The sequence below is a fragment of the Rattus rattus genome, chromosome 1 (assembly GCF_011064425.1).
Source record: "Rattus rattus isolate New Zealand chromosome 1, Rrattus_CSIRO_v1, whole genome shotgun sequence".
Classification (NCBI taxonomy): Eukaryota; Metazoa; Chordata; class Mammalia; order Rodentia; family Muridae; genus Rattus; species Rattus rattus.
Window position 1 is genome coordinate 168,084,528 of NC_046154.1, and position 13,904 is coordinate 168,098,431.

General features: G+C 41.2%; 1 protein-coding gene across 4 annotated transcripts in view; it reads right to left on the reverse strand.

The window, feature by feature from the left end:
* Positions 1–13,904, reverse strand: part of Ano4 (anoctamin 4) — a 398,260-nt gene that overhangs the window by 101,334 nt on the left and 283,022 nt on the right. For 3 of the 4 annotated variants that reach the window (XM_032911022.1, XM_032911017.1, XM_032911037.1), the window contains one exon: positions 6,615–6,746. The exons of the other annotated variant lie outside the window; for it this stretch is intronic. In XM_032911022.1, coding sequence (XP_032766913.1) covers positions 6,615–6,746 — 132 coding nt within the window. The remainder of the gene's footprint in view (positions 1–6,614; positions 6,747–13,904) is intronic. 4 annotated transcript variants of the gene reach the window in all.

Below are 13,904 nucleotides of genomic sequence, written 5' to 3' on the forward strand. Positions count from 1 at the left end.
TCAATAGAAAAAATGATAAAGAAAATGTACATTTACACAATGGACTATTACCCACTTAAAACATGAAATTATGAAACTTACAGCTAAGTGGATAGAACTAGAAAAAAAAATCATGCTGAGTAAGGTAGCCCAGACCTAGAAAGACAATGATGTTATGTATTTGCTTATACGTGGATATTAGCTGTTAAGTCAATGAACACCATCCTACAATCTATAGAGCCACAGAGGTTAGGAATAGAGTAAGGGACTACAGCGAAGGATCTTGTTAGGAAGGGGGAATCAAAATCAATATGGATGGGTAGAGGTACTACAACCGAGAATGGGTGGACCAAGTGGGGAGCAAGAGGAGGAGAGAGGTGGACAAGGGAAGGAATACAAGAAAGACAGCTAAAATTAAGGATCGTTTGAAGGGTAGTATGGAAGCCCAATACAGTAGAAGCTTCCTAAAATATTACATCTTTGATGGTAATTTAAAAAAATATCATCACATAATGGGGACACAGAGCCTCAAATCTATAACCAGGATTGAGTTACAATCTAATCGAGATACTGGCTGAAAGGGGTCTCACGGGAACCCCCAAATAACCCTGGTTGTTGGCAAGACTATAGCCTGCTCTCCATAAACTGACAGCGAGGCCCCATTGCTGAAAACAACACTTAGACAACTCATTGAACAGGGAGAAGTCCAGTTGGTACCTCCAGACAGCCTTCGCCTCTGTGTTCTAGCATCTCCGGTATGTGGAGGTGTTCTGCACGCTACCAAAAGAAAAATGCGAACACCAACCCAGCCACAAAACTCTGGCCTACAGCGGTGTGCTGCCTGAAAGCTAGGCTAAAACAGTGATGGCGCAAAGTCTGTAGAAGTAACTGACCAGTATCTGACTTTACTTAAGGCCCACTGCGTGAGGTAGAACCCATTCCCAACACTGCTTGGGTAACCAAGAACCAGAGATCTAGGGTGAAGCCACACTACTGGCCTAAACAGAAAGTAGCATTAAAATGACTCCTAGTGACATCCATCTATACTCATGGATAAGAGCCTTGCTTAGGGATCACCAGAGAAGCTTCCTCCTGCAGCAGATAGGAATAAATACAGAGCCCCACAGCTAGACGTTGTGTAGAAAGTAAGAGAGACTGGAACACTCAGCCCTAAAGAGCATGTTTCCATCCAATCTCCTGCCTCGGGGCTCAGGGAATCCTGCAGAAGAGGAGACAGATGGAGTGTTAGAGCCAGAGGAAATGGAGGATGCCAGGAAAACAAGGCCCTTGGAACCAACAGGATCAAAGCTCATATGAGCTCATGCATGGGTCTGTATCAGGTCCTCTGCATGTATATTATGGCTTCCAGTTTAGTGGTTTTATGGATTCCTGAGTGTGTGAACAACTGGGTCTGTGAGTTTTGTGCCTTCTCTTGGGCTCCTTCCCTTATGTTTGTTTGTTTTATCCAGTGTGTTATGTTTTGTTTTATTATATTATATATGTTATGTTACATTATTATCTCTTAGAAACCAGTTTGTTTTCTAATGAGAGACAGAAAGGGTGTAGATCCAGATGGGAGAGAAGGTGGGGGAAGAGCCGGGAGGAGTTGAGGGAGGGGGAATTGTAATTAGGATAGATTATGCGAGAAAAGAAAGCTATTTTCAATAGAAGGGAAAAATTAAAAATAAAACTTTACTGTAAAGAAACTGGCTATAAAAACATTAGACAGTGAGATTAACTAGACAAAACTCTACATATCTTAGTGTATTTCTGGACAGTTAAAAATAGCCCAGTCATGTTGAAGCTGAGATGTTTCAGATTGGATTTTATAGTCTCAAGGTCAGTTATGTTTTCTGAATGTATTCACCAAAAGAGAAAGAAAGAAAGGAAGGATGGGAGAAAGGAAGGCGGAAAAGCATTTTTCAAAGGCCAAATGTACATACGTGTATAAGTATAGGGCTCGGCCAATTGTTTTTTTAATTGATCTTCAATTTCAATTCTTTTCTTGTATAATACAATTCAAAATGTAAGTCTTTTGTATTCTGTGTTGTCTTTATTATGTTTTCCTTTTTTCTTTAATATATTCATTTACTAAGCAAATATTGAATGCCCATTTATATATTGAGTGGTGTATTAGATTGGAGTGTCTTCTGAGCAGAATCAGACATGTCCTATGTCCCCTGAGTGTGTACAGTTCACCTGAAGAGACAGGAATTAATCATGAAAATGCTGAAATAAGGATTGAATTCCAAATGTGAAGTATTATATAAGAAATACATTGTTGGGCTGGGGGGAGGTATGGCTCAGCCACTGTGTTTGTAGTTTGACATGAAGACAAAAGTTTGGATTCTAGTATTCATATAGAAAGCCAGATGTGTTATTGCGTATCTGCAGTCCCATGTCTGGAGGTCAGGATGGAGACAGGTGGATCCCTTGAGCTTGCTGGTTAACCAAGCCCAGACAAATTGGTGATTTTCTCAGTGACTAGTCCAGGTTTCAAAAAGTAACATGGAAACTGAGTAACATACTTGAGTTTATCTCCACGTGCATGTACACATGGACAGGTACCACATATATCTTCCCTCCCCACCTCTCTCCCTCTCTTCTTTCTTCCCTCTCTCCCCCCCTCCCTCTCACATTTCAAAAATCGGTTTCTATAAGAGGACAGAACAAATAGATCTTCAGAATGACTGACGGAAAGGAAAGGGCTCAGGGTGGCTTCTCTAGGAAGCAACATCGATGCTGAGCTCTGAAACTTGGAGCAATTCATGATCACGTTACACTGAGAATCTAAAGGAAGTTGAGTGTCAAATGGTGGTTACCAAAGCTTGGGGGAGTAAAGGGCAAGAGGATGTGGAGAGGATGGTGGGCAAGCAGAAGCTGTTTCTGCATATTTTGTTCTTTACAGTGGGATGAATATAGTTAGAAACAATCCACAGGCTAAGTCACAAGAGCTATGAAAGAACTATTGGATGTATTTATCAATATATCATGTGAGTTTATGGTGAATATGATATTGACTGTCAACAACTGAATAAGCATAGGGGCCATGTGCTGACCCAGAGAATGATGTAGAGAAGGGGCTTGAACCTGGTTTGAGATGAGCGTGTAGTCTGCTGACTCCAGAGTACCTGTTTCTCACTTGCACCATCTATTATCAGTTTTATATATTCAGTTGTTTTTCTCACTGGACGAATTGCAGTAAGCATTTACTATGGGATTTGAAAACTGTGGGACTTGTAGTTTGGGAGAGAAAGCAATGAGAATATACCATACTAACCAAGGAAAAGAAAGACGTTCTACCAAGATATGGAAGATTGCGCATACTCAGAATCAACGGTAGAGATTGGGCACCATGGAAAGTTTTCTGGGAGAAATGTCTTTGGTAGATCCTGAAAGATGGGAGTCTAAGGGAAAGGTTACCCCGGGTGGAAGGAAGGATAAGTGTAGGAGGGAGTAGAAAAGTACAAGGTGACTTAAGGAGGTCAGAGCTCAACAAGGCTAAAGCACATGTATAGCAGACAGATGAGGGAATTATTGAAAGGGTGTTTGATATTTAAGACACTTTCCTATTTTGATCATGAGTCATGAAACTCTCAGTTCTACTTTATATATCACATTCATGATCCACAGTTCCTGCCATTCTATTTCACTCCAGCATGAACACAATGAGAAAGTTCTGCCAAGTCAACACATCACGTGAGCCCTTGTTATGCATGTGGAAAGCTGGGACCGTGCAACAGCTCCCAGAACTCATTAAACAGCTATTTCTGATTAAATTAAGCCCATTAATATCATCCTCAAAACATCCTTAGGGAGTTTGTTTTCTAATTATATCAGTAACTGTTTCCAAGTTGGCAGCCAACATTCTTCACATCTTACTTTTACACACTAATCCAAGGGATGTTACCCAGATGGCACAACGATTTTCAAACAAAAAGAAATTCTCATCAACCATAATACTTCAGAACTGTGTTTAATTTTTCATGTCCCACTGGCATGATATAAATGCCTCTGTTTTCTTGGTTCCCCTGAACGCTGATCCTCATGTTTATGTCGGCCGCCCCTCTCCTTTTCTTCTTTAATCGTCCTCCTCTAGGTCTTATCTTCAGCAGACTGCTCTCCTCTTTTGAACAATGCTGGGCCCTCTGTGTATACCCTATAACCATATTCCCATAAATATTTACAGAAACTTACTTGTGCCTTCCCAAAGACCCCATCATGTTTAATGTCTCTTCTCTTTCCTACTTGACCCTCTCTTCTTCTTAGACTATGCTACCTTGCTGGCTAAGTCTTTATCCATGTGAATCATTTTCTTCATAGTCAACTTCCATCACTTGCCAGCATCTTTCTAAATCTGGAGCACTGCCCTTCGCCTTTTAATGGGTCAGTGGCAGTTATTTAACACATAGTGTATATATATTACCAGGTTACAGTCAAGTTTGTGTTATTTGGTTCATACTCAGATAATGCCTGGAAAGGTGCAGACATCAAATTAGTGACTGCTGCACTAATATTTTTCCACTGACTTGATTGGCAAATGTGTCAAAGGCTTCTCAAATACGTGAGGAGGTGGAATACCACGGCCACCATATGCTCTCCTACCTTAATTGTTACATATTTAGAAATACTTACTAAGATATTATTCCTACTCATGATCTCTAGTAATACTGGTTTTTATCTAGGTGCTTCTAAATTTGAGAGACTTGGTGACTAGCATTATCCTACAGCAAAGATAAGAGGAATATGCAGGTGAGAAGATTTGGTGGCACAGCTTACATTCCCTTGAAATTACCTAAAACTTCCATATTCCATATACTTCATTAATTACTCCATCAATATATCTGTCTATCCATCCATCCACCTATCCATCCATCTATCCATCCATCTATCCATCCATCCATCCATCATCCATCCATCTATCTATCCATCCATCTATCCATCCACCCATCCACCCATCCATCTATCCAATCAGCCAGTCACCCAACTAAATAACTAACTACCCAGCCAGCTAGCCAATCAACAATCCAACCAACCAACCAACCAACCAACCAACCAACCAACCAACCAACCAACCAACCAATCAACCATCCATCCATCCATCATCCATCCATCCATCCATCCATCCATCCATCCATCCATGCATCCACACTTATCCACTCCATCCATCCATTTATCCACTTCCATCTTCCCATCTATCCATGTATTCACTCACCTATCCATGTCTGTACCCATTATCCAAAAACTCTGAGCTCCTTCTACCCTGTGCCATGCATGCTTTCAGTCAGCTAAGAAACAAAGGCAAAATGCGACAGTAAACCACTCTCTACTCGTGAAGGATTAAAACAACAATTACTAGTCCTTAAAAAGACCTTCCAGGACTTAACCTAAAAGCAGAGACACAATAGCTTCCAGCTCCTTGAGAAAATACCCAGGGATCCTGATCTCTGGATTAATATTGAGTGCCATTTGGTTACTGATTTCCATGGAGGCTATTGGGGCTATGAGCTTCATGTTTTATATGTTCAAGTAATGAGGCTGGGTTGGTATACATCAGACCTGTGGGGATGCAGGTCTTGCCTGTTTCACGGGCTTTCCCAGGGCTTCTGTTGTTCTCATTGATCTTTCCCAGCAAGACACATTTTGATGCTGACCATCTATCTATACCCCATTCTTTTTCCTTCTCTCCTTTGCTCCCACAGTTCAATTGATTTTTTTTTTCTGTTGCTAAACACGCACTCATCATGCAGTCCCTGCACCTTCTGCACAACTGTCATTTGGTTTACATTTTTTTAAAAAAATCAGATTTGGCAACCATTTTTTAAAAAAGATCTGTTACCCCTTTCCGTCTCCCAGGGAAGTCATATTTACTGAAGCTGTCACTACATTGGGCACAGGGAAGGCCAGGAAATGCAGAGTCTGTCTGAAGGTAGGCTGGGCTGACCTGACTAATACTCTCTTTGGGAGCCCACCCCCTGTTGTTTACAGCCTTTGGTGTGCTTTCCTCTGCCTTCACCTACCCTGCCTCTCATCATCGTTCCTCAGCATCGTAGGAAGTTCAGAGTAAATTCATGAACACCTTTACAATTCTTTCTAGGCTGACTAGCAACTCGGCTAACTTTTTCTTTCTGCCCGTGTGCCTGTCCACAGTGACAAATTACTGTTGTGAGACTGATAGACGAGCTGGCAAGTAGGCTGCCAGGTAACATAGCTCTTCCTGAGATAACTTGGTGAAATACTGAACGAAAGGAGAACTTGGCAGCAAACTGTGATAAAAAGCAAGCAAACAGGCTAAACCTTTATTCAGCATGGAAGGGTGTCATCCACTTCCTCTGTCTGGTCTCTGAGCACTGGGAACTGACAGAGCCACGAGACAGAAAGACCCTATGTCTCCGAATTGCTATGAAAAGGATTATTCACCAAACACAGATACAAAATGAAAACAAAAACATTGGGTCCCTTTAAGCCACCTGAGATGGTAGGATTGTTGTTACAGGGCCCCGTTGGTTGATATAGAAGGGGCATGGACAAAAGGCTCAAGAGGAATGGCCTCTACATTGTCCCTCCCACAGAGCAAAGGCTCTATCATGCTCTACATCCTTAGTAAGATGCTGGCTTTCCCACAGAACACTCACTGATGAATCCTTTGCTGGCTGAAAGGGGCAGTGTAGCAGTCATTCTCTTCCAGGTCTGGCAGTGTCTCCTTGTCCAGCCTCATTGGTTTCTTAGGTAACCATCTCCGGAACCTGCTTATTTGTTTATCGATCCTGTGGCACATGGAAAGCAAGATCAAAGGGTACAGCAAGTCAGCGTCACTCCGAAATATAGGAGCCACAAAGACGACTCCATATCCTCCACAGATTCTTACTACTCTCTGAGCAGCCTTGTTTCTCAGATGGAGAAAAGAGAGCCAGGAACTTGATAATTCTTTCAGGTTCACTAAGTGGCCTCAACAGCACTATCTTTGAACAGATTTGAATTATATATTCACTCATGCACTCATGAACAATCAAATGGTTACAAGGTTGGAAGGCTCTGGAAAGGAAGTAGAGAGACCTTTACACAGACGCATAGAAGGCTACATTTTGTAGAGGTTAGCCACTCATCTTGTGTCTAGAAAATATGAACTCAGAGAAGCCTCTTAGCTGTAGTTAACTTGGGACTGGGGCAATGGGACATTGTGACTGTACACAGAACCTGTTCTTGTGGTTTCTGATGGCTTGCCTGTCACACATTCCCTTCCTAGATAGCAAACACATAGCTGGCTCTGTTGTTTTCACTGTGCTTTTCAAATGGCTTCCATGGTTCTCCAGGCCCTGGGATATCAGGACACACTGGTGCCACTATGGCTACCATGCACAGAAAATGTCATGTGAAGGAAAACAGACAAGTATTGTACTGTGGTTTATAAAAGACACTTTCCAAATTGGTATTATTCTCATTCCTTCTGACTACCGAGCACATGTAGCTTCCAACTGTCTGGTTTATAGAAATATCCCAGCCCTGCTCATAGTGAACAACTAGAAGGGGCAAAACCACACCAGACTTGGAAATGCACATGTTGCTTGCAGTAGTTACCCTGCAGAGTGTTTTCTCAGGGTGAACAGGTACAGCATACCAAACAGTATCACATGAGGTATGATCCATAGCTGTTGTTTACACTTTCCACATACAGAAGAGACCACCCAAAGGGTGATTATTCTGCCCAAATTAGCCAGACTAGACTCTTGGTTTCAGGGATTGTTGTGTTTGCCAATAAAGGGGGTTACATGTGAGGGATAGAGAAGAAACAAATTTCCCTAAAGAAGAAAAATCTGCTGAGGTTCATGAAACCAAGAATGAAGACTGGGTTGAAAGAGCCTAGGAGAGGAAAAACACTCTCATCTCTGCCACTTTTCTTCTTATTTGATGCTTTATTTAAAGATACATAAAGACATGAATAGACACAACAATAATACTCAAAATGTAGTGAGATGATACAGTCTAGAGGGGCAGAATGACACAGTGATCGAGAGTTTTAACTCAGATGTTTGGATGTCTAGATTCAAATCCTGTCTTTGTAAATGCAAATGGGTATGACTTTGTACTAAGCTTCTTTCACCTCAAGGATTTTATTCTTAAAAAATGGGTGTTATCTCAGTTGGTGTCTGGTATACAGTAAGTGCTGACTACTATTACCACAACTTATCCCTTTCTGACCACAGGTAAGGATTTAAGCAAGCAGTTGAGATTTCTGGGTAAGATGCAAAGAACCTACCTCCCTTATTTCCCCATTTGCGAGATGAACCAGTGCAGGGAGGGACAGACATGACTCCAAAGAAAGAAAGGAAGAGCTTTAGAAGTTCCACAAAGGTGCTGATAAACCATCTCCAAGGTTCAAAAACAAAAACAAACACTACTACCACCGACAACAAAAAGTCCAAGTAAGATCACATTATGGCGAAACTGAGTTATACGAAGCTCAAGCCACAGAACTTCTCGCCTGGGGGAGGGAAAGCTGAAATCTCGTTCAAAAGGTAGAGAGATGGCACTGGTGAGAAAAGGTTGGTAGTCATACCTTTAGGACAAGTCTGCAACCCTCACAAGTCTCAAACCAAGTTGTAGATTTCGGTAAGACAGCAATTCCTCTCAGGGACAGGCCAAACACAGTAAGGGAATCCATTTTACTACTGTATATGACTTAAAGGTCAGGGGCTGGGCACCGTCTTGAGAGGGAACCCATTGTTTAAAAAGGAGCTGCCCTGAGCTCTAAGTAGTCATAGCAACCACAAGCCAGGAAGCCTGAATTTAACCTATTATACAGTCCCACAGTCAAAGACAACCTTATTGGGCAGCTGTGAGAGAGGGAGACGAGCTGAGCTGAAAACCACAGTCAGCAGATGGATTATACCTCGGAATCATTCTAGCCTCTCCCTACCACTCTGTAGCTCAGGAACTCTGAGATGCAGCCCTCTGGGTGAGTGTTAATACCTAGCAGCTCCTGAGAGTACAAAGATAGGTCCTTTCTCTAAATAAATTTCAGGGCTGTGATTGCTTCCCACACTAGGAATGTGCTTGGGAAACATTCCCCAGGTAGAAGATTAGCCGTCCTAGGGTGGATAACCCGAGGAGTCTGGGAAGGTTGAAGGAACTTGTCTAAGTCACAGAACCCAGAGCTAGGTGTGGGCAGTAGAAGACCCCTAGTATGCAAGGAAGGGGAGCAACCAAAGTGAAGAGAGCTCTGGGAAATGGGAAATGTTGGACACAGGCTCGATACAGTGTCACCGCTGGAAAGACGAGTCCACAAGTTCAAGTGACCCTACACCATGCTGTGTGCAGTAGGAAGGCTCCAGGCTCTGTGGCCCAGGAAAAAGCCGTGCTAACATTCATTTTATGTAGCTGCTTATGCTTCACCATCATTATGCTATCACTGTGGTTTAGTGGTCCTCCTGCTTTACTGTATTAAAAATATTTATGCTTTTAATTCTCCCTTACGTGCTTATCCAATTATATTTAAGCATTTTTTTCACTTTTATTGAACAGTCATTTCTGTTTTCCTTTCCTTTTGCTCCTTTATGGTTAGTAACATTTTCCTTTTATTCTGAAGGTCATGTTTTTATTTTCCACTGCCCTACTTCCATTAGCTCGGCTTTTGCTTTTTGCTTTTCCTATTGTTTCGTTCTTTTCTTCTCCCCCATAACATTCCTTGCCCCTCCCCTTCCTTTTTCATCTATGTAACCTCCACTCTCCATTATTTCCCCCTTTTCCCACCTCCTTCCTTTATTGTTCCCACTTATTATTTACACATTTATCCGAAATAACTTTTAGCTTCATAGCAGATTTGTCATGGTTCTCTCAAGTTGTTCTTTTTCCTTATTGGTGATGTAGTAGAGAGCCTTAGTCAATTTTACATGCATTTCTGCATCTTCTAACTTGGACTCTTACAGCAGCTTGTTTCTAATCTGAATGATATTGAGGACTGAGCCCTCAAGAATAGACAAGTATTGGGGGAGGGGTGCTTAATATAAAATATAAAATATATACTTTTCTGAGAGTTTGAAAATGTAAACATTTCTTGAAAAATAGACTTCTGTGTAAGAGATCTTCCCAAATTTGGTACATTGAAGCAATGATATGAACAAATTGAGAGCTAGAAATGTAAGAAACATGACATAAACAGGCCCCGAGGGTCCCCACAGTTCTTCACCTGTGGGTTGTGATCTCTTTGGGGTGTTGAATAACTATTTCATAGGGGTCACCTAAGACCACGACAACACAGATATTTTCATTACATTTCATAACAGTAGCAAAATTATAGTCATGAAGCACCGATGAAAAAAATTTTTATGGTTGGGAGTCACCCCAACGTGCGAAACTGTATTAAAGGGTCCCAGCATTAGGAAGGCTGAGAACTGGTGCTCTAAAAGATAGAATTCGTTAACTCAGTCAACCAGTGAGGCTTAAGGCTAATATGATGAAGAAAGAATAGAACAAGCAACAATCTAACCAATTAGAAACGCAACCAGCAAAATTCCTGGGGTTGGCAAACATGTCTTCATAATAACCTTAAAGGCGATTACCTCAACTTCCAACAAAGAGGGTCAGGTTAGCTAGTTTGATAAAGAAACAAGATCCAGCAATCTAATATCTCCAGAAAAATACCTTACTGGCAGTGATGTCTGCAGAGTTGGCATCCAAAGACAGAAGTCCATCTATTATGCAAGTGGAAACCCAACTAGCCGGCTTAGTTACTGTAATACAGGATAGAGGAGACCTCGAAACTGATGTATCCAGGAGAAATAAGACCATTGTGTGGTAATAAGGGGGACACACACACACACACACACACACACACACACACACACGCACACTCACATGCACACGCATACACACACATACACGCACATGCACATGCACACACACATGCACATGCACACACATACACATATGCACATGCAAATATGCACATGCACATGCACACACCCACACCCGCACACAGACACAGAGAGAGAGAGACAGAGACAGACAGACAGACATTCATACACACTTGAGGCTTCCAATTTCATAAAATAACCTCTAATGATCATAAAATGCCAGATAACAACTGACACAGTAAGACAATTATAGTGGATAATTAAGTATTATACACTCATCTTTAGACTGAGCCTCCAAACTGAAAGGCATCAAGAAACTTCTGACTTAAACTACAGCTTAGTCCCCATGGACTCAAAGATATCTTCAGCCTACTGCAACCGAAAGATACAGAACGAAAGTTCTTTTAGGAGCCCATGTAACCCTCTCTAAAATAGTCTTGTTCTAGAAAACCATATTAAAACTCTCACACACACACACACACATTAGAACCAAAAATTTTTATATATCATAAGGTTATCCTGAGATAGAGATGAGAAATCAATAGCTAGAAAAACTCAGAGACCACTCAAATACCTAGAGACTGAGGGATACAATCTTAATAACCAGTAAGTCACTGAAATGATCAAGAATGGCATTTGAAAGTTCCTGGAATAAAATGAAAATGGTGTCTAATTTACCATACCTTTCTGAATACCGATAAGGTAGTTCTGAGCGGAAACTTGTATTTAGGAACGTTGCTTTAAATATAGTCAGAACAGCCTGGTAAATAACCCAATAATGCACCTTGGAGTGCTCTGCTGCATATACATCTGCAGGCCAGAAGGGGGCAGCAGATCCCCTTACAGATGGTTAGAGTCACCATGTGGTTGCTGGGAATTGAACTCAGGTCCTCTGGAAGAGCAGCCAGTGCTCTTAATTGCTGAGCCACCTCTCTAACTCACCTTTAAGATCTTAGAAAAACAACAAGCTAAATTCCTAAATAGTAGGTAGCAAAAAAATCCCAATGAATGGAACCCTAAATAATCATATATAGAATGAGTCAAGCAAAATTTAGTCCATTTAAAGATATATAAGAGTGATAGACTCTTAGCCAAAAGAAGTATCACAGAGAATGCCATTAATAAAGTTATAGATGAAAAAGTAGTGTTAGAAAAGAGTCCAAAGAAGTCAAAAGAGTCATTAGGAAATACTTGAAAGCTTAAATTTGAAAATCGAAAATCTAGAAGGAATGGATAAATTGCCAGATACATGGGAATGTGACCTACCAAAGTTAAATCAAGAAGTTATAAACACATCCACACTCAGCAATGTGATTATAGCAATCACAAAGGACCATCCACAGAGAAAAAATCCAAGTTCTGGACAAATTTACTGCTAAAGTCTACAGCATTTTTAAGGAGCTAGGAAACAGTAGTTCTCACCCAATTGTTTCACAGCAAGAAAGGAAGGCACACTATGGAGCTCACCACACGAAAGCAAGGGGACTATGATGCTTGGACAAGATAAGCCACAAGCAAACAGGACAACTCTAAAGAAGTGTCTCTGATTAAATCTAGATATAAAAGCTCTCAATAAGATACTTGAAGATCAAATTCAAGAACACATTAAGAAGATAATAGACTATGGCCCACATGATTTTATTCTAGAGGCAAAGTTAATTCAACACATGCATAGCTCTAATACAATGGATAATTTGACTTAAGGACGGAAATCACACATCACCTGAAAAGACACTCAAAGAAGCCTTTGACAAGGCTCAACATCTCTTCCTGACAGATGCCCCAAAGAAAGTAATAATAGAAGGAACCTAGCTCAACAAAATAAAGGCTGCCCGAGACAAATATGTACCCATATTCTGTGGAACGGGGGAAAAGCAGAAAGTGTTCCTTTTACAAGGGAGACTGAGACAAGGGAGCTCAGTCTCCTCAGACACAATTCGTCTTTGTTAGGACAGTAGGAAAGAAAGAAGCAAGAGGAACACAAATCAAGGAGGAAGCCAAAGTGTCCCTAAGTGCCGATGGCAGGACCCATACACAAAAGGGCTCTAAAGACTCTCAGTGAATTATTGGAGTTGACATATACTCTTAGCAAAGTAGCAAAATACAAAATCAGCATACAGAAATGAAGATTTTTTCCCTATATCAATAATGAACTTTCCAAAAGCACAAATGAATAAAAGTACAATAACTTAAAAAATAGACCTCGCAATAAGAACGAAACGTAATGACATATATGAAACCCAAAAGTTTGAGCTCTAACTTTAAAAGTTAATATCAAGTTTCACGTTGAAAATGAACTAAGATAGTTTAATCATAATTTAAAAAAAAAAGTTCGCTTTTCAACATTTCCCGTTCAAGCCATTCACTTGTCTAAATTCATTGACGCCTTCCTTAACCAGACTCACAAAGTGGGCTTCCTATATTGAGCTGGTGGCCTTTCCTTTGGCTCCTGGCTCTATTTCATTTGATTGCCTTCCAGGAAGAAGTCATTGGCCCAGAGGTTTTTCTGTGACAGAGCTTTTACCTGCCACACACCTCCAGTGCGTAGTGCTAATCGGATTGCATTTTGCAGAATCTGTTGTGGGTACTGACTAGGAAGTCAGTGAAGCTGTGTACCAGCTCTCCACATAGACAGAAACCAATGAAGCTGTAGGAGAAGTCAAACGTAAGTCCTCATTGGGAACGAAGTGGCAGCTTTCGGCAGCCAGCTGTGTTACCACGGTCTGAATGAAGGGTGATGTTGGTTAAGAGCCACTATAGTGGGGTAATGAAAATGATGAATGAATTGAAAAGTGAGGGGTAAAGGGGAGAATGAAGTCGAGTGGTTGGCTTGGCAGGAAAGGTGAAACTGTAGCTGTTCCTATTTTGTCTAAACCCAGCTTCTGTTGTCTTTCGGCAACGTCACTAACCTTCCTGAGTTAAGAGTTATAAGACAGGGTGATGTTAATGACTGGCACCGTTGCTGCCATCATAATCGTCATCTTTTTGACCTGCAGGCTAGTTAGTAAGTATGTGAGAAGCTTTGGAGGTTTCCAGACACTTAGCAAGCACTGATGCGTTCTAAAGGAGCTC